Source organism: Camellia sinensis, chromosome 8, assembly GCF_055761805.1.
Source record: "Camellia sinensis isolate YWXY chromosome 8, ASM5576180v1, whole genome shotgun sequence".
Lineage (NCBI taxonomy): Eukaryota > Viridiplantae > Streptophyta > Magnoliopsida > Ericales > Theaceae > Camellia > Camellia sinensis.
The window spans coordinates 135,498,874-135,521,392 of record NC_138968.1 but is presented as its reverse complement, the minus strand read 5'-3'; the positions used below and the strand labels follow the sequence as shown (position 1 = coordinate 135,521,392).

The following is a 22,519-nucleotide window of genomic DNA, read 5'->3' as shown; positions in this document are numbered from 1 at the left end:
CCCATTCTGCCCCTAGTAGAATGGTGCCGTGATGGCCAGTAATCCGAGATTACCGAAGGCCAACTTTCAAAAATTCACACACAATCAGAGTATTACATATGGGGCTAACAAGTGCGGAAGCAATAATTTACAATACAAGTGGTCCATAAGAGCAGTGCGTAGATCAAATGAAATGGCATACATCCTTGCATAGCTTTACAACTTGAATATAAGCAAAATAAAATACATATTACATCTTGACTAAAAGGCTTCTCAAGACGACATATACAAAATACATGAAATACAAGTAAGAAGCATAATCTTCAAGATTGCCGACATCCTTACTGCCGACATAACATACATGCAAAACACACATCTCGGCGTAGCCGACTTCTTGCTTGTTACCTACATATATACATAGGGAGGGTGAGCTTGGATACTCAGTGAATGGTATAAATAATAAAGGTTTTAATGAATGATACCCGAGATCTTTCCAAACAATACATAGTATATCTTTATCAAAACCATACATAACATAGCTTAGCTTGACTTGAAATAAAACATCAATCGAACCTTGGTCTTTCAAAACTTGCTTGGGATACTTAACATACGTCAACTTAAAACATGGGGTGATGACATTCCCGGCAAAACAAAAGCATAACCTCGGCATCGAGCACACCCGTTCATAGTCTGTCGGTGGCCGATATCTTAACAAGGGTGCTACTTAGGCTTAACGTCCCCTAGCACGAAAGGACGGTGCTACCTAGGCTTAAAGTCCCCTAGCACGGAAGGACTATGCTACTTAGGCTTAAAGTCCCCTAGCACGGAAGGACTATGCTACTTAGGCTTAAAGTCCCCTAGCACGGAAGGACTTGTGCCACAAATGCTTAAAGTCCCCTGGCACGTACGGACTATGTTACCTAGGCTTAATGTCCCCTAACACGAAAGGACGGTGTTACTTAGGCTTAACGTCCCCTAACACGAAAAGGTGGTGTTACTTAGGCTTAACGTCCCCTAACACGAAAGGACGGTTCCAAGAATGTCATCCAAAACAAAGCTTATACTTGATACATAAAATAGGGATATCATTCATGCTTAACAAATACTTTCAAAACAAAGCAAAACAAAGCCTTTATCAAAACGTATAACATAGTTTTATTAAAAATACCACTCACATAGTCCTAGGGACGTCGGGATCAAGGCAAAGGTCCAAGTCCTACAAATACATGGCAAAGTCTACTGAACGTACTTCTCAAAATAAGTCTTACATACATGCAAATGATCTCAGGAAACATGTTGGAAGTCAAAACACTGTTTTACATGTCAGGAAGACATGTTGGGTACTAACCAGGTCTTTGCCGAGGTCCCACACCTCCTGGCCGAGGTGTGGTTATCTAGGCTTCAGCGTGCGGCTGCATGCCGAGGTGCGCACAAGACAAACTAAAGGTGTAAGTGATCATGCAAGGTAGGCTAAGGTGAGATACGATGCTCGGCCTAAGTGTGAGGTCTAGGTAAGAGTGATCTCAGCGACTACACTTAGGGAAGTGAGGTCTGGAGATCTGGGTTTCCACTCGTGAAAAACATGAAGGACATGAACATGAAGATCATGAAGAACATAAATGCTAAAATCATAACTTCTTTATTACAAAAATCTGGGATTTCATGCTATGAGTTCGAAAACATGGACCTGGGTACCCATACTTGAAGATCATGTGAAAACAAACACAAAAACATGGATCTTGGCATGAGCTTTCGGATCAAAACATGACTTTTCTTGAAGAACACATGAATACCATTTTCTCTTTCTAAAACCGAACTTCAAAGCAATGCATGGCTTACAAGTCATATTCAATCATGCAATGCAATAACATGAACATAAAGAACAACATGGGTAGATCAAGAATCTAACCTTAGAACACGGATCTAACGGTTCGATCTCTAGGGATCAAGCTTAGAAATCCACTCTCTCCCTCAAGAACTCCTCTTCCTCTCCTAGAGCTTCTCTCTCCTCTTCAAAACAAGGATATAGAAATGATAGGTTTTCTCTCTCTGTTGGCTGACTTAACACTCAGCTCGGACACTTGGCAACGGCTGGTTGGTTCTCCTCAAAAAGGTGATAGATTGACAAGACATGTGTAAGACAAAGTGTATCTAACAAGCTACCCGGTAAGGCACTCCGGCAAGTGATGACATCGGCTAAGGACAAAGCTTCGGCAACTAAGGTGACAATGACCTTGGCTAGGAAGGACAACACTTAACTAAGCTATGCCACACCTTGGCCTAGATGTGCCACACCTCGGTCTAGGTCATACCACTCCAGGACAAGATCACTTAGGTGCAAAGGTAACATCTCGGCCTAGATAATACACATCTCGGCCTAGATAATGACATCTCGGCCAATATGTCAGGGCGAAGGTGGAGGTCAAACAAAGTGGTTCCAAGATAATTCTAGACTGAAGATGACCTCAGCTTAGAATGATCTAGGCGTAACATGACCTAGGCTTAACATAGCAGGGAAGGAACAAAGCATGTACACAACGCTTAGGCAAATCACATAAACATAAAACAAGGCATGGACCTTACTTAGGCAAAACAAGTCATAAACATACAAATGCAAGCTCAACGAGTCATAATCATACAAATGCTCATGAACATGACTAAGACATAAATGTGGGTTGTTACAGCAACTTAACATGGCAAAACATATAAATGCATGCAGACATGACTAGGACATAAATGTGGGTTATTACAGGTTTGGCGGTTTAAACTTTTACAAATTTTGAATATAATACAACTTTTTTTTTTTTGGATAACAATCCAACTCAACATAACCAAAACATTATCAAGTAAATTGTCAAATACCAAAAATAATTACATATAAGAAAACCATGCATTATCAAAACTATTTCATTACTTTTTTTTATTCAAAAACTATTTAATTTGATTTTTTTTTTTAATGACAAAATTAAGCTTTATATTTTCCACACAAAAATACCAAATATCGACACTTGTCATTTGATAAAAGGATTTCCAAATTGAAAATACAACAGAATATCTAAACTCTTTTTAATTGAAAACATAAACAGAATATCTAAACAAATTGAAAACATAGAGTTTTACAAATTACTAGATGTGCTCGCGGTTTGGCGATTCAGTTGCGTCCAAAGAAACCTCAAATCCGCCATCCATCCAAAACTAGGCGGATTGATAAAAATCAATCTGCAACTGTCCACTCGTCATCAAGCATCTGTCCAAAATGCTACGGATCGGTTCGGTTCGGTTGATTTGGGCAGATCGGAATATCCACTACTCACCCCTACTTCAAACCTCTCTTTCTCTCTCTATCTATGTTTCTCCCAAACCTTTCTCTCTTCTCTCGCCTATTTTCTCTCTCGACTTCACCTCTACGCCTATCTGAACAGCAGAGAGTTCGACATTGTTGCAGCTAACAACGGTGGCTTTAACGACCACCACAACCACCGAAGACATTTTTCTTCGCCGTCCTTTATGCCTCCTTTGGCTTCACCGCTATCATCGGCATCTCGGCACCAGATCATCAGCCTTGGCTTTGCTTAGAACAGCGTCTCCAGATCTGCACTTCTACTTTGTAGATCTACATTTGAGCTTTGGCAGTATCTTCATACTCACCACTATCTCGACTAATGCCATCAACTGGTTCTCTTTCGCCGGCTCGTTGGCTGTATCCACCAGCAAACTGTTAATACAGTAGTCAGACGTGTTGAATATTGAGGAAAAGTGAAGAAGTCGACAAAAAGCCGAGTGAAGCCATTGTTGGGCTTTTGGGTTGCTTGTGAGCCTCTAGATGGCATTGTCTCTCTCTCTCTCTCTATTTACAATTTTTTTTTTTTTTTTATAGTTGTTGATCTTTTGTTATTGTTGTTGTTGATGAATATTATTGGTGATGATGAAACAAATCTGTAATACCATTAAACAGATCTTCAATGTTTATTTATTTATTTGTTTGTTTTTTTGTAGTTATTGATAAAGATAATGATGAAATAAATTGTAACAGATAGGAAGAGAGACAAAGAGAGTCAGAGAGATTTTAACAGATAAAGAAAAATTGAACAAGTAGGTTTGGATTGGCTTGGTATTGTAATAGATAGGGTGGTTGTGGTTGTGTTGTTGTTATTGATAATGATGATGATGATGATAATAACGACTATGACTATGACGGTCAAAATTAAAGAGATAATTTTTTTTTTGTTTGTTTTATTTTTGTGTTGAACAGATAAGGATGTGAGAAACAGATAATAATAAAATATGTTAAAAATTTGAACAGATAAAAAAGTTAAATAGATAAAAAAAAATTAAACAAATAAAAAATTGAACAAATAAGTGAAAAAATTAAATAGATAATAAAATTTAAACAGATATTTGAATAGATAAGAGGGAAAATTTTGAACAAATAGAAAAATTTTGAACAGATATTCAACATAAGTCAATAGATAAAAACAGTCAACAAATAAATTAATAGGTAAAATTAAAAACAAAATATCCTTCAAAACTAACAAAATGACATCTCACCAAACTATTTCACAAATGATAAACTTAATACTTTATACTCTTTTTAAATTAGATTTTTCAACAACTTTCTCTAATAAAAAAACTATACTAAGGCAAAGTTTGGGAAGACTAAATAAGTTTACATTTTTTATCTTTTTATCTTTTTTGAGTCACATCAATCAATATTTTCTCTCTATTTTTCTACACATCTTTTTATAAAAAGTCAAAAAGTACACTTATTTAGGCCTCGTTTAGGGAGTGACTATTTTAGCAAAAATGTCAAAAAGTTACTAAAAGTTGTCACATCACCTCTTTATTTTTCTACACATTTTTTTATAAAAAACTAAAATATTACTAAAATAATCTATTTCCAAACGAACCCATAGTCTTCCCAAACTTGACCTAAATAATATGCTGATAAAAGAATTAATAACCAACTCCATGAAAATAATCATAAATAAATAAAATAATGATCAGGGTAAATAAAAGGCGAAGTCAAAGCTAGACACTCTCTTTCTGATAGCCTCAACAATGTCGGACTACTTTCCCGAAGAGGTATTGATCGAAATTCTCTCCAGATTACCTGTAAAATCTTTGCTTCGATTCACTTGTGTGTCGAAACCATGACGATCTCTCATCACCAGCCCTAGTTTTATCAACACCCACCTCAACAAGTCCACCAACAACACTCTCACTCGCTTGCTCCTACTCAGATACATTTGTCTCAATCCCAATCAAGAACACTACTCATTGCGTTTCGACAACAAAACCTTCAACCACTACGCCCAATTCACTTCTCCATTCAAAACCCACTTCTATTTCAGGGTTGTTGGTACTTGTAATGGCTTGGTTTGTCTCTCCGACGATCGGTTTGGTGACAAACACAATATAATCCTTTGGAACCCCGTGATTCGCAGGTATGTGGCCCTTCCAAAACCCAGTCTTTCTGTCGATTCCTATGTTCCTTACATGTCTGTTCTAGGGTCTGGCTTCGATTTGCGAACCAATGACTATAAGGTAGTTAGAATTTCTCACTTTGAGAGGCGAAAAAATGCAATTCCTCTTCCTAAAGTTGAGGTTTACTCGCTTAAAACCGGTTCTTGGAAAGCCCTGACTTGTGGTGTTCCTTCATATAATATGGTTGAGTATTTCTGGGAACATGTTTTTCTGAATGGTTTTGCACATTGGATTGCATACAAGCGAGTTGGGGATGGTAAATTCCATAATGTGATTTTATCATTTGGTTTTGGTGATGAATTGTTCCATGAGTTTGAGCTCCCGGAAACAGCGGCTCCTACTTTCCCGTTGCACTTGGGAGTTCATTTAGTTGGGACTATGATCGCGGTGAGTTTTATTGATAATAGTGCAAACTCTAAATGTGTTTCCATATGGGTGATGAAAGACTATGGTGTTGTGGAGTCGTGGACGAAGCAATATAATGTTGACTTTCAGGGCAGTTTAACGTTGGTGTTTGGTTTTAGGGAGAGTGGCGAATTGCATATGGGGACTAGAGGTGGAGATATGGTTTCGTATCAGCCTGAGAGCAAGCGCATTGAGAAACATGGATTGCGTGGTGTCAAAGGCTCATTTTATGCGAGTCCCTATGTGAAGAGCCTTGTTTTGCTCGACGGATCAAATGGGGACTTGCAGGGGAAGGTGAGCACTGATCCTGTTTTGCCTAAAGTTACAAATGAGGAAGAAGTAGATGAGAGCACACTCGAAATAGCCTTGAAGAGGAATTTGCTTTTTGCAGCTTCTTATATGACTGGTAGCCTGTTGGAGTTCCTACTTCGGAATTAGGATCAATCTAGTTTTTGGGCCATAGACATGTAAGTATTGGTAGTAGTAAGCTGCATAATCTGACTATCTCTTCTCTGAATAGATTAGTAATCCTGGTCTCTGTGTTTGACACCAGTGACTAGTATCTTAGGTTTTGATACACAGTGGAGTGTTTTGACAAATAGATGGCTAATGTCCTTTTTGCTTACTAGTTACATATTAAACAAAGAGAGCCCTTTTCCAATGAAGGTTTGATGAACTTGCTTGATATTTTCTCTTGCCATGCTGTCTTCTAGGTATATTTTAGGTGTTATATTATCCTTTTGCTTTCATACATATTATTTCACTACTTTTCATGTATATGTTTATGAATGAGTTTACTTGTCAAAAGGTACATCTCCTCATGTACTTTTGAATGAATTTTATATGGAGGAAAGTTGCTTGATAAGCCCATTGTTACGACCCCAAACCGTCCCTAGTAGTTTGGTGCCGTGATGGCCAGTAATCCGAGATTATCGAAAGTCAACTTACAAAATTCACACACAATCAGAGTATAAATATATGGGGCTTACATGTGCGGAAGCAATAATTTAAAATACAAGTGGTCCATAAGAGCAGTGTATAAGTCAAATGAAATGGCATACATCTTTACATAGCTTTAAAACTTGAATACAAATAAGATAAAGTACAAAATACATGTTACATCTTGATAAAAGGCTTCTCAAGCCGACATGTTCGAAATACTTAAGCTTCAAGATTGCCAACATAAACAAAACACTTGAGCTACAAATCATGGAACATAATCTTCAGGATTGCCGACATCATTACAGCCGATATAGCATGCATACAAAACACACATCTCGGCATAGCCGACTTCTTACTTGTTACCTACATATATACATAGGGAGGGTGAGCTTGGATACTCAGTGAATGGTACAGGTAATAAAGGGGTTAAATGAATGATATCCGAGATCTTTTCAAAACAATACATAATATATCTTTGTCAAAACCATACTTATCATAGCTTGTACAAAACATGAGATAAATCTTGTTTGTCAAACTTGATCTTACAAAACTTACATACTTAACATACATCAAATCTTATAACATAACCTCGGCATAACCTTGGTCTTTCAAAACTTACTTACTTACTTACAAGACCCACGCGGTAAACCGCCAGTGGCAAAGCAAGACCAAGTAAGAAGGCCCGTAGCCCTTTAACACTTGGGTGCTGCGCAAGTTTAGAGTCCTCCAGCACAAGGGACCTATGTTACAAGAGCCCGTAGCCCTTTAACACTTGGGTGCTGCTCAAGCTTAGAGTCCTCCAGTACAAGAGACCTATGTTACAAGAGCCCGTAGCCCTTTAACATTTGGGTGCTGCTCAAGTTTAGAGTCCTCCAGCACAAGGGACTTTCTGAGAATGTCGTCAAAACAAAGCTTACTTGATACATTGCCATTCAAAACGAAGCTTATATTTGATACATAAAATAGGGATATCATTCATGCTTAACAAATACTTTTATCAAAACAAGGCAAAGCTTTATCAAAACCTTAAGAACATAACTTTATTAAAAATACCACTCACATAGTTCTTGGGACGTCGGGATCAAGGCAAAGGTCCAAGTCTTACAACACAAGGTAAAGCACACAGAACATACTTCTCAAAACAAGTCTTACATGCATGCAATTAATCTCAGGAAAACATGCTGCAAGTCAAAACACTGTTTTACATGTCAGGGAGACATGCTGGGTACCAACCAGGTCTAAGCCGAGGTCCCACACCTCCTGGCCTAGATGTGGCTACCTAGGCTTCGGCATGCGGCTGCATGCCGAGGTGCGCACAAGATAAACTAAAGGTGTAAGTGATCATGCAAGGTAGGCCAAAGTGAGATACGATGCTTGGCCTAAGTGTGAGGTTTAGGTAAGAATGATCTCGGCGACTACACCTCGGGAAGTGAAGTCTGGAGATCTGGGTTTCCACCCGTGAAAAACATAAAGAACATGAACATGAAGGTCACAAAGAACATGGATGCTAAAATCATAACTTCTTTATTTACAAAATCTGGTATTTCATGCTATGAGTTCGAAAACATGGACCTGGGTACCCATGCTTGAAAATCATGTGAAAACAAACACAAAAACATGGATCTTGGCATAAACTTTCGGATCAAAACATAACTTTTCTTGAAGAACACATGAATGCCATTTTCTCTTTCTAAAACCGAACTTCAAAGCAATGCATGGCTTACAAATCATATTCAAGCCCCGTTTGGGGACTTACCTTTTTAGCCAAAAAGTCAAAAAGTTACCCTTTTAGCCTAAAAGCCAACAACTTATACCAAAAAGTCAAAGATTCTCTTTTCTCTCTACTTTTTGCACATCTTTTCGTAATTAGCCAAAAGTCATCGCAAACATATAAGTTTTTTTTACCTACTTTTTTAGCCAAATAGTCAAAAAGTTACTAAATTAGTCTGCTCCCAAACGAGGCCTCAACCATGCAATGCAATAACATAAACATAAAGAACAACATGGGTAGATCAAGAATCTAACCTTAGAACACGGATCTAACGGTTCGATCTCTAGGGATCAAGCTTGGAAATCTATCTCCTCCCAAGAACTCCTCTCCCTCCTCTAGAGCTTCTCTCTCTTCTCTTCAAAACAAGTATAGGAACAAATGATGGGTTTCTCTCTCAGCCGGCTAACTTAACTCTCAGCTCGGACACGTGGCAGCGGCTGATTGGTTCTCTTCAAAAAGGTGATAGGTTGACAAGACAAGACTATGACAAAGCGTATCTAACAAGCTACTCAGAATGGCACTCCGGCAAGTGGTGACATCGGCTAACAACGAGACTTCGGCAACTAAGGTGACAATGACCTCGGCTAGGAAGGACAACACTTGACTAAGCTGTGCCACACCTTGGCCAAGATGTGCCACACCTCGGTCTAACTCATACCACTCCAGGACAAGATCACTCAGGTGCAAAGGTAACATCTCGGCCTAGATAATACACATCGCCTTGGTGATTCACACATCGGCCTAGATAATGACATCTCGGCCAATATGTCAAAGCAAAGGTGGAGGTCAAACGAAGGGGTTCCAAGATACTTCTAGACTGAAGATGACCTCGGCTTGGAATGATCTAGGCGTAACATAACTTAGGCTCGGAATGACTTCGGCTAAACATAACCTAGGCTTGGCATGACCTAGGCTTAACTTAACCTAGGCTTGGCATGACCTAGGCTTAACATCAAGGAAGGGACAAAGCATGTACACAACACTTAAGCAAATCACATAGACATCAAAACAAGGCATGGACCTTACTTAGGCAAAACAAGTCAAGATTCATGAATGCAAACTTATCAAGACAAGTTATGTAAATGAACATGAATATGACTAGGACATGAATATGGATTGCTACAGCAATCTTAACATGGCAAAACATATAAATGCATGTAAACATGACTAGGACAAAAAAAATGTGGGTTGTTACATCCTTCTCCCCTTAAAGAAGTTTGGTCCCCAAACTTCACTTACCTTGTTCCCAAAGCGACTCTGGATGTCGAGTTCTCATCTCTTCTTATCTTTTCTAGCCTTTGCCCTTGGACAGTCCTTCACACGGTGACCCATCTCGCCACATTCAAAGCAAGCCCCCGATGCCCAATAACAACTCCCAAAATGTCGCTTCCCGCAACTTGTACATGTCGGCTTAGCATTACCTTCCTGCTTTGAGTTGCTGGAACTGCCCATGTTCGCCTTTCTCTTAGCATTGAACAGTACTTTGCGATTCTCATAGTGCTGTCTCTTTTTTTGTTTCTCTCCCAAGTTCTGACTCTTGTTCCAGTTGGTTTCTGTCAGGATGGCCTTGTCTAGTACTCCGGAATACGTCGGCATGTTGAGCAATGTGCCATCTCCATACGAGGCTGACTGCAGCTGCACTTGTGGTACTGGAGGGGGTGGAGGTGGTACTGCTTGTCGGTCATCTGTCTGCTCGGCCTGAGTGGATGCGGTGTCAGTGTTCTGTTGTCTTACCTGCCTTAACTCGTGTACCAAGCCTTCGACCAGTCCTTCCAATCTGTCTATTCTATCTCCGAGATAATCTCGGCCAACTGGGGGTTTACCTCTTCTCATGATGCTGGGGGTATGCAAGATGTGACTCTTAGAACAAAATGAACAAATGAACATGTATGCAAGTGAACGTGATCATGCCGATGTAACAAAATGTTCATGCCGAGATGATGCACACCTTGTCAAGTAGCAAATAATATGATGCAATCCTAAAATCATTCTAAGGGACATCCTATGCTCTTTAGGACTCAAAGTGTGTGAATAATGTACTATACAGAACTTGTGCTCTGATACCATTCTGTCACGACCCCAAACCGCCCCTAGTAGTTTGATGCCGTGATGGCCAGTAATCCGAGATTACCGAAGGCCAACTTACAAAATTCACACACAATCAGAGTATAAATATATGGGGCTCACATGTGCGGAAGCAATAATTTAAAATACAAGTGGTCCATAAGAGCAGTGTATAAGTCAAATGAAATGGCATACATCTTTACATAGCTTTAAAACTTGAATACAAATAAGATAAAGTACAAAATACATGTTACATCTTGATAAAAGGCTTCTCAAGCCGACATGTTCGAAATACTTAAGCTTCAAGATTGCCGACATAAACAAAACACTTGAGCTACAAATCATGGAACATAATCTTCAGGATTGCCGACATCATTACAACCGATATAACATGCATACAAAACACACATCTCGGCGTAGCCGACTTCTTACTTGTTACCTACATATATACATAGGGAGGGTGAGCTTGGATACTCAGTGAATGGTACCGGTAATAAAGGGGTTAAATGAATGATACCCGAGATCTTTTCAAAACAATACATAATATATCTTTGTCAAAACCATACTTATCATAGCTTGTACAAAACATGAGATAAATCTTGTTCGTCAAATTTGATCTTACAAAACTTACATACTTAACATACGTCAAATCTTATAACATAACCTCGGCATAACCTTGGTCCTTCAAAACTTACTTACTTACTTACAAGACCCACGCGGTAAACCGCCAGTGGCAAAACAAGACCAAGTAAGAAGGCCCGTAGCCCTTTAACACTTGGGTGCTGCACAAGTTTAGAGTCTTCCAGCACAAGGGACCTATGTTACAAGAGCCCGTAGCCCTTTAACACTTGGGTGCTGCTCAAGTTTAGAGTCCTCCAGCACAAGGGACCTATGTTACAAGAGCCCGTAGCCCTTTAACAGTTGGGTGCTACTCAAGTTTAGAGTCCTCCAGCACAAGGGACTTTCCAAGAATGTCGTCAAAACAAAGCTTACTTGATACATTGCCATTCAAAACGAAGCTTATACTTGATACATAAAATAGGGATATCATTCATGCTTAACAAATACTTTTATCAAAACAAGGCAAAGCTTTATCAAAACCTTAAAAACATAACTTTATTAAAAATACCACTCACATAGTTCTTGGGACGTCGGGATCAAGGCAAAGGTCCAAGTCCTACAACACAAGGTAAAGCACACAGAACATACTTCTCAAAACAAGTCTTACATGCATGCAATTAATCTCGGGAAAACATGCTGGAAGTCAAAACACTGTTTTACATGTCAGGGAGACATGCTGGGTACCAACCAGGTCTAAGCCGAGGTCCCACACCTCCTGGCCGAGATGTGGCTACCTAGGCTTCGGCATGCGGCTGCATGCCGAGGTGCGCACAAGACAAACTAAAGGTGTAAGTGATCATGCAAGGTAGGCCAAAGTGAGATACGATGCTTGGCCTAAGTGTGAGGTCTAGGTAAGAGTGATTTCGGCGACTACACCTCGGGAAGTGAAGTCTGGAGATTTGGGTTTCCACCCGTGAAGAACAGGAAGAACATGAACATGAAGGTCACAAAGAACATGGATGCTAAAATCATAACTTCTTTATTTACAAAATCTGGGATTTCATGCTATGAGTTCGAAAACATGGACCTGGGTATCCATGCTTGAAAATCATGTGAAAACAAATACAAAAACATGGATCTTGGCATGAGCTTTCGGATCAAAACATAACTTTTCTTAAAGAACACTGAATGTCATTTTCTCTTTCTAAAACCGAACTTCAAAGCAATGCATAGCTTACAAATCATATTCAATCATGCAATGCAATAACATAAACATAAAGAACAATATGGGTAGATCAAGAATCTAACCTTAGAACACGGATCTAACGGTTCGATCTCTAGGGATCAAGCTTGGAAATCTATTTCCTCCCAAGAACTCCTCTCCCTCCTCTAGAGCTTCTCTCTCTTCTCTTCAAAACAAGTATAGGAACAAATGATGGGTTTCTCTCTCAGCCGGCTAACTTAACTCTCAGCTCGAACACGTGGCAGTGGCTGATTGGTTCTCTTCAAAAAGGTGATAGGTTGACAAGACAAGACTATGACAAAGCGTATCTAACACGCTACTCGGAATGGCTCTCCAGCAAGTGGTGACATCGGTTAACAACAAGACTTCGGCAACTAAGGTGACAATGACCTCGGCTAGGAAGGACAACACTTGACTAAGCTGTACCACACCTTGGCCTAGATGTGCCACACCTCGGTCTAGGTCATACCACTCCAGGACAAGATCACTCAGGTGCAAAGGTAACATCTCGACCTAGATAATACACATCTCGGCCTTGGTGATTCACATCTCGGCCTAGATAATGACATCTCGGCCAATATGTCAAAGCAAAGGTGGAGGTCAAACGAAGGGGTTCCAAGATACTTCTAGACTGAAGATGACCTCAGCTTGGAATGATCTAGGCGTAACATAACTTAGGCTCGAAATGACTTCGGCTAAACATAACCTAGGCTTGGCATGACCTAGGCTTAACGTCAAGGAAGGGACAAAGCATGTACACAACACTTAAGCAAATCACATAGACATCAAAACAAGGCATGGACCTTACTTAGGCAAAACAAGTCAAGATTCATGAATGCAAACTTATCAAGACAAGTTATGTAAATGAACATGAATATGACTAGGACATGAATATAGATTGCTACAGCAATCTTAACATGGCAAAACATATAAATGCATGCAAACATAACTAGGACAAAAAAAATGTGGGTTGTTACACCCATCAATGATCTCAAAGATAAATTCTAATGTTTTCATATAATTGTTGGAAAATTTATAAATTTATAAAGAGGTAGTTGTGAATTGAAATAGACTCCATTTTGAATGAAAGGGTGTAACCTTTCATGGTGTCTTTTTGTTTTAAAAGAAGGGTCTCTATTTTGAATGAAAGGGTGCAAACCTTTCATGGTGTCTCTTTATTTTAAAGGAAGGGGTATGTCCCTTCTTCATACCTTTTCTATTCAATTTGAATAGGTGCCAACAAAGCCTATATAAAGGCAGCCCCATTCCAATTTTGAGGATTCCAAAAATTCATTTTCCTTGCCTTCATTTTACTCTCTTGCGTCCTTTATTCTTCATATTATTTTAGGGTAATTAAAGAGAGTATAGATCGCAGGTTTGGTTCGCTGAACAAATTTATTTGAAGTGCTTCTATAAATTTGTGAAGATCATTGTATCCTGGGAGATAGACGCCATTCAACCGTAAGCACCGTAGCGGGGCGAATCTGTCTTAAGGACAGAGTGTCACACACTCGACTTGGTCTTAATTTTATTTCGGTTCGATAAATAAATCTGGTATGTTATTTATTTATTTTGTTTGAATTTATTTCAAGTTATTTTTTATACTCAGAAGATTGTTCCAACAATCTTAAGACAGATTCGAATTATTCTGTTTACAGAATTTTTCGTTTGTTTCCCTTTTTCTTTTCTTCGTAAATAATTTCGGAAGAAAAATTATTTTCTGTGAATTTACAAAATAATATTCTGGTTGGAAAAACAAATAGTGGTTATATGCTATTTGACAGATAGTAGTAATATACTGTCTCTTTTCTTTGACAACAACTAGTAGTACGATACTGGTGTCATTAACAATTCAGAATATATTTTTGTGGAATTTTTTCAGAAATTAATTTTGTGTTTTAGAAATTATTTTCTGAGTTTTTCATTAATTAAAATTCTGTTTTCAGTATTTTAATTATTGGAGTGTTGCAAGAGATTTAAATTCTTGTGTGGAATTAATTTGGTTAAATAAAATTTTATTTTATTTCCAAATTAATTAGAAAAATAAAAGTTACATTCTTGTTTCTTTTATTTTACAGAATTTAATTTTCTTTTGTGGAATTAATTTGGTTAAATAAAATTTTATTTTATTTCCAAATTAATTGAAAAAATAAAAGTTATAGTTTTATTTCTTTTATTTTACAGAATTTACTTTCTGTGTGGAATTAATTTGTTTAATAAAATTTTATTTTATTTTCAAATTAATTGGAAAATAAAAGTTACATTCTTGTTTCTTTTATTTTTACGGAATTTAATTCTGTGAATTTGGTTTAATTTTCTGTGTAGTGTAAATTCTAATTATAATTTTGTTTTATATATTAGAATTGATGGCTACTGAAACAAATGCCCAAACAAGTACTTCTGTGGTGGCTGCAATGACGCCAACCCCCTCTCCTGTTGCAACAGTACCGGTAAATCACGGTGAAAAGCCAGAGAAGTTCTTAGGAACTGACTTTAAAAGATGGCAACAGAAAATGTTGTTCTATCTTACAACTCTGAACCTGGCTCGTTTCCTCCGTGAAGATGCTCCTATCCTGAAAGAGGATGAAACCGACCGGCAAGTGGTTGCTGCGGTTGATGCCTGGAAACATGCCGATTTCCTTTGCCGGAATTACGTCTTGAACGGACTTGACAACACATTATACAACGTCTACAGTCCAATCAAGACTGCAAAGGAACTTTGGGAATCGTTGGAGAAAAAGTACAAAACGGAAGATGCCGGCTCAAAGAAATTTGTGGTTGGCAGATTCTTGGATTTTGTAATGGTTGATTCCAAAACTGTGATCAGCCAAGCTCAAGATTTCCAACTCATTCTGCATGACATTCACGCAGAAGGTATGTTTCTCAGTGAATCCTTTCAAGTTGCAGCCTTAATTGAAAAATTACCAAAAGGCTGGAAGGAATTCAAGAACTACCTCAAACATAAGCGCAAAGAAATTTCTATGGACGAATTAATTGTGCGTTTGAGGATTGAGGAGGACAACCGCAATTCTGAAAAGCGGGCTGGTAAGCTTCCTATGGAGTCTAAGGCAAATGTGGTGGAACATGCTCCAAAAACCAAGAAACGAAAGTCTTCTGGAGAAAGTTCATCACAAGGCTCCAAAGGGGGGGATAATAAAAAGTACAAGTTTAATGGCAAATGTTACATCTGTGACAAAGAGGGACATCGGGCCAAAGATTGCCGTAGCAAAGGCAAAAGTAAGAAAAGAACAAGCAAGAAGCCTGCTCAAGCCCACATGACCGAAGTGGATAACATTTCCAATGGTGTCGATGACATCAATCTTTCTGCAGTTGTTTCCGAGGCAAATCTTGTCGGAAATCCTAAAGAATGGTGGGTGGACACTGGTGCTACTCGCCATATCTGTGCCGACAAAAAGATGTTCACATCTTATTCTACAGTGGATAATGGTGAACAACTCTTTATGGGCAACTCCTCAACTTCCAAAGTTGAAGGTCAAGGAAAGATTGTACTCAAGATGACATCTGGAAAGGAACTCACTCTCAACAATGTGCTGCATGTACCGGACATTCGCAAGAATTTAGTTTCCGGATCTTTGTTGAGTAAGAATGGGTTTAGGCTAGTATTTGAGAGTGGTAAATTTGTACTTACTAAGAATGGGATGTATGTAGGAAAAGGTTACATGTCTGATGGCCTTTTCAAGTTAAATGTAATGACCGTTGTACCCTCAGTTATTAATAATACTACATCTTCTTCTTACTTGCTTGAGTCTTCAAATTTATGGCATGGTAGACTAGGACATGTTAATTATGGATCTTTGCGTAGATTAATTAATATGGAATGTTTACCTAAATTTGACATTGATTCAAATCATAAATGTGAAATTTGTGTTGAGGCAAAATTATCTAGAACTCCTTTTCATTCAATTGAAAGAAGTACGGAACCACTTGAATTAATTCATAGTGACATTTGTGATTTTAAATCAATTCAAACCAGAGGTGGAAAAAAATATGTAATCACTTTTATAGATGACTATACTAGATATAGTTATATTTATTTAATTCGAACCAAGGATGAAGCTTTGGAAACTTTCATTCAATATAAGAATGAAGTTGAAAATCAACTTGGTAAGAAAATCAAGAAACTTAGAAGTGATAGAGGTGGTGAATATGAATCACCTTTTGGTGAGTTTTGTAAAGAACATGGAATAATTCATCAAACCACCGCTTCTTACTCACTTCAGCAAAATGGAATTGCTGAAAGGAAAAATAGGACTTTAAAAGAAATGATGAATGCCATTTTAATAAGTTCTGGATTACCTCAGAACTTGTGGGGGGAAGTAATACTTTCTGCTAATTATATACTTAATAAAGTACCCCGAAAGAAAATGAATCAAACACCTTATGAATTGTGGCATGGAAGAGTACCATCCTACAAATACTTAAAAGTGTGGGGGTGTTTGGCTAAAGTGGTTATTCCTAGTCCTAAAAAAACTAAGATAGGTCCTAAGACCATTGATTGCATTTTCATTGGTTATGCCAAGAATAGTAGTGCATATCGGTTTTTGATTCATAAATCAAAACATTCCGAAATGCATGTAAATACTATTATTGAATCTCGGAATGCATCTTTCTTTGAACATGTATTTCCAAAGAAGACTGGACAAGAGACTAGTACTCATAAAAGATCTTTTGATGCTATTACTAGTCAGGATCAAGAACATGATCAAGAACAAGAGTTAGATCAAAATGAGGAAGAGGAACTTAGGCGTAGTAAACGTGTTAGAACCTCAAAATCTTTTGATCCAGATTTTCTAACATATTTGTTAGAAAATGAGCCTTTAACTTTTAAAGAGGCTATGTCCAGTCCTGAAGCTCCTTTATGGAAAGAAGCTGTCAACAGTGAAGTTGAATCCATCTTGCAAAATCACACTTGGGAATTAGTAGACTTGCCACCAGGTTGTAAACCTCTTAGGTACAAGTGGATTTTCAAAAGAAAATTGAAAGCGGATGGATCAATAGATAAATACAAGGCAAGACTTGTAGTCAAAGGTTTTAGACAGAAAGAAGGTCTAGATTACTTTGACACATACTCACCGGTTACTAGAATCACATCCATTAGAATGCTAATTGTCATTGCATCTCTATACAATCTAGAAATTCATCAAATGGATGTTAAAACCGCTTTCTTAAATGGTGAGTTAAATGAAGAAATTTACATGGAACAACCAGAAGGGTTTTCTGTTCCAGGGAAAGAAAAGAAAGTGTGTAAATTGGTTAAATCATTATATGGTTTAAAACAAACGCCAAAGCAATGGCATGAGAAATTTGACAAGGCAATGATGTCAAATGGATTTAAAATTAATGAGTGTGACAAATGTGTTTATATTAAAAAACACGGATAAAGGTTATGTCATTGTATGTCTTTATGTAGATGATATGCTCATCATAGGTAGTAATAATGATATGATTAAAACTGCCAAGAAAATGTTAAATAAACATTTTGACATGAAGGACATGGGCATTGCTGATGTAATTCTTGATATGAAAATTACCAAAACATCAGAAGGATATGCTTTGTCACAATCTCATTACATTGAGAAAATACTTGACAAATTCAGCAAAGATGATGATCATCTTGCTAGAACTCCTGTAGATGTTAATTTGTATCTTTCTAAAAATGTACATGAAAGTATTTCTCAATTAGAGTATGCCCAAATTATTGGCAGCTTAATGTACTTAATGAACTGCACCCGCCCAGATATAGCTTATGCAGTAAGTAAATTAAGTAGATATACGAGTAATCCGGAAGTAGAACACTGGAAAGCAATGATAAGGGTTCTAAGATATCTCCGATTTACTCGTAACATTGGGCTTAACTATACTAGATATCCAGCAGTACTTGAAGGATACTGTGATGCAAATTGGATATCGGATACTAGAGACTCGAAGTCCACCAGTGGGTATGTTTTTACTCTTGGTGGGGCAGTTGTATCTTGGAAATCTTCCAAACAGACTTGTATTGCTAGGTCTATTATGGAATCTGAATTCATAACTTTAGACAAAGCAGGGGAAAAGGCAGAATGGCTTCGCCACTTCCTTGAAGATATTCCAATATGGCCAAAACCGGTGCCTGCTATATGCATACATTGTGATAGTCAATCAGCAATTGGTAGAGCACAGAGTCATATGTATAACGGTAAGTCACGACACATTCGTCGTCAACATAACACCGTACGACAACTACTCTCTAATGGAATTATTTCCATAGAATATGTTAAGTCTAAAGACAACATAGCGGATCCACTAACCAAAGGGTTAGCAAGAGAGTTAGTTGAGAATTCATCGAGGGGAATGGGACTAAAGCCTATTAAATAAGAGTTACCACAACAGCAACCCAACCTAGTTGACTGGAGATCCCAAGATCTAGGTTCAAAGGGACAACCGAGTTGTGATTGACTTAGAAGGATCACTGTGGAGTCCAACTCCTACCTATTTCTATGATAAAATAAGTGATGTCTGCAGCGTTTGAGGTTAAGTAAAATTTTAATGATTCTTATATCTAGGTAAACCTAGTAGAGTATGGCAGGATACTTTTCATAAGAATCACCTATGTGAGTGTGAACTGGGCCGGTTCTATAAGATTTGTGAAGGGCTACAAGTCTTTAGAGCACTCATGAAGACCAGGTTGTTCAGGGCCAAAATGAACACAATAGTGAGAACTAAACTGTGTCTGGGGATAATCTGTGTGAGTTCTATTGTCTTGGTTTACACAAACAGCTGAACAGTTCAAGACATCATGTTCACTGGTTAGCTAGTAAATCCGATAGTGTCTCACAAGGGAAGGTTCAAAGCCAAAAGCTACCTATCCTTTGCAGAATATTTCCAATTTCTGTACTCTCTGTATTTACATCATGTTGTTGCATTTTCTCTCTGTCAATTTCATTCATGTGGGGGATTGTTGGAAAATTTATAAATTTATAAAGAGGTAGTTGTGAATTGAAATAGACTCCATTTTGAATGAAAGGGTGTAACCTTTCATGGTGTCTTTTTGTTTTAAAAGAAGGGTCTCTATTTTGAATGAAAGGGTGCAAACCTTTCATGGTGTCTCTTTATTTTAAAGGAAGGGGTATGTCCCTTCTTCATACCTTTTCTATTCAATTTGAATAGGTGCCAACAAAGCCTATATAAAGGCAGCCCCATTCCAATTTTGAGGATTCCAAAAATTCATTTTCCTTGCCTTCATTTTACTCTCTTGCGTCCTTTATTCTTCATATTATTTTAGGGTAATTAAAGAGAGTATAGATCGCAGGTTTGGTTCGCTGAACAAATTTATTTGAAGTGCTTCTATAAATTTGTGAAGATCATTGTATCCTGGGAGATAGACGCCATTCAACCGTAAGCACCGTAGCGGGGCGAATCTGTCTTAAGGACAGAGTGTCACACACTCGACTTGGTCTTAATTTTATTTCGGTTCGATAAATAAATCTGGTATGTTATTTATTTATTTTGTTTGAATTTATTTCAAGTTATTTTTTATACTCAGAAGATTGTTCCAACAATAAACACAATTGATGAATGCATTTACCCCATATATGACTTAGTTTAACTCTTTGTTTTCAAAGAATTCCTTAACTTGCATCAAAATACTTGTCTGTTTCAGACTTATTGGGAGCCATATGTTCTTTGTAAATGACAAAAGGTCCATTAGAATATTTGAGGAGATATAAAATTTGTCTAGTGCACACTATTTTAGCATACCGAACCACTGAAGCTGTATGATACCTTATGGGAGATTGATATTGTTACCATTAAATCCATTTTTGAAAAAGCGTGTATTTTCTGGAAGTAAACTTCAGGGAACTAGCTCATCAATTCTAATTGTTTCTTGGTTTCTTGGGTGTCCAATAAAGGAAATTTTTGTTTGGTCTGATGTGTTTGTTGTAGTTAGAATTTGCATGCCATTGGGTCGGCATTTCCTTAAAAAAATTAGAAGACTCTAAATTGTTTATATCAAAACTTTGAAATAAATAAATAGTTGTTAGAAAAACAATCAGGCCCAGCCGGTTGCTATAGAAAGATAGTTGATGTGAATTAGATCTCATAGAAAATATGACAGTAGAATTTCAATTTAGAGACAACCAAAGGCTCTTACAATTTAACTTCTTCTAGAATTCCCAAAACTGTTTTGTATTGATTTGTTTTTACTTTTGGTCTGGCAAAGTGTTTTGTTTTTGAAAAGAAAAAAAAAAAAAGCACAAACATATTTCAAATTGTAATTGTTCACAGGATATGTGTGAGTTCCTTCACATGGTATCAAATTGTAAAATGAGATGTTATGACTCCCAACCTTGCCTGTTTGCTACTACTGTGAACTTTGTGCTTTTTAACATTCAGTTATAATGCACTATTATTGCTAATGAGAAATAGAATGCATTTGTTTTGCACTTTTCTAAAACTTTACCATTTATTCTCAATTGCCAAGTAAAAGCATAGGTTTCGTGTGTTATGATATTGTTGCTGTAATAATACAGAATACCTATATGTTGCAAGTTTTATTTGGTTGCAAATTGACAATATTTGATTCGTTATGGGTTGTTCATCTTTATGAAATTGTTTTTTTATTCTTACTTTTAAATAAATTTCTAGTCAATTATAAAGTATAATTTTGAAAAAGGGGATTATTTTGCAATTATTTATTTATTTTTTGATAATCGCACTCCAAATTTTGTGATTTAGTGACCATAAAATATGTATGTAACTTTTGATAAATATGTATATGGAGTGGGTGTTGCCCCGGAGTTGCACTTTCCCTTGAAAATTTGAAAAAAATTATGTTTCAGTTGTAAAATTTTTACACTTTATTAGAAGGTTAAGACTTCAATTCTTTCTCCGTGTATGAGTTTGTTCTCTTAGTAAAATGAGTCCATTTATGTAATTGTGATTTATATTGTATATGTCTTCATTGTAATTGAGAGATACATTGTGTGGATTTTTTTTTGGAAAAAGGCTTAACATTTTGGAACTTTTAAATTTGAAAAAAAAAAAAAAAAAAAAACGTACTAATAATGTGGGACAATAAGTAGATAATGATTTTTTTGTCATCATTTTATATCACTTAATATGTACATATTAAAAAAAGGGAAATTACGAAGAAAAAAAGAATTTAGGTTTGATCATTGTAACAAAATAAATTATGAATTTTTAATTTTAATAAATTAAATTATAAAATATTGATTTATTTCAATCTAAATAATTTGTTTATTTAAAATTGACAGAAAAAAATATTTAATCATTAAACTCAAAATAAATGTAAATGAAATGTCTAAATATATTTTTTTTGTTGAGTTTGATAATTAAAATATTATTTTTTCACTAATTTTACTTAGGGAGTGTTTGGGTAGAAACTTTTAGCTTTTTTGGCTAAAATAGCCACAAAAAATAAAATAAGTACAAAAAATAAAATAGATTTTTTAGGTCAATAAGATAAAATATCACATCTAACTCATAATCATTACATTATTTCTTTCACAAAAAAGTCAAAAAAACCAAAAGCGCTTTCCCAATGAGTCTTTTTAGTCTCAGGCTAAAATAATCAAAAAAGTCAACCCATTTGCCAAACAAACCTTAGCCAAAAATTAAAATAACCTGTTAAAATAGCAAACATCTAGTTAGTTTACATTGAAAATAAATTAAAAGATTATGATTTAAAATTATAAAATTAAAACTTAGGGTTTGTTATCAACCTTTTTTTTTTTTTTTCATTGTAGTTTTCCTTATTAAAATCAAAGGAAAAAGATTGAGGCCTCAAATTTTTGGCTCAAATTTGGCTCGAATTTTCATTTTTTTTTTTTTTTTTTTTTTTTTTTTTTGCTGGGTTGATGCTTTGCTTGTTATTATTATTATTATTTTTATTTATTTATTTTTTAATGTATAAGCCCAGAAAAAAAAAAAAAAAAAAAAAAAAAAAATAGCATTTGAGGCAATTTCGAGCCTCAAATTCGAGGCCCCAATCACAGCCGAAAATCAAAAGGTACCTTCGTATCTAATGATGAAAAAAAGGAAAAATAACA

The 22,519-nt window shown here is 36.6% G+C and overlaps 1 protein-coding gene across 1 annotated transcript; it reads left to right on the top strand.

Annotated features, from left to right (window-relative positions):
• Positions 1 to 5,475: 5,475 nt before the first annotated feature.
• On the top strand, positions 5,476 to 6,306 carry LOC114295676 (F-box protein CPR1). The gene has a single exon (XM_028239975.2). It carries the CDS (start codon positions 5,476 to 5,478, stop codon positions 6,304 to 6,306), a length of 831 nt encoding a protein of 276 aa, XP_028095776.2.
• The last annotated feature ends 16,213 nt before the right edge of the window (positions 6,307 to 22,519 follow it).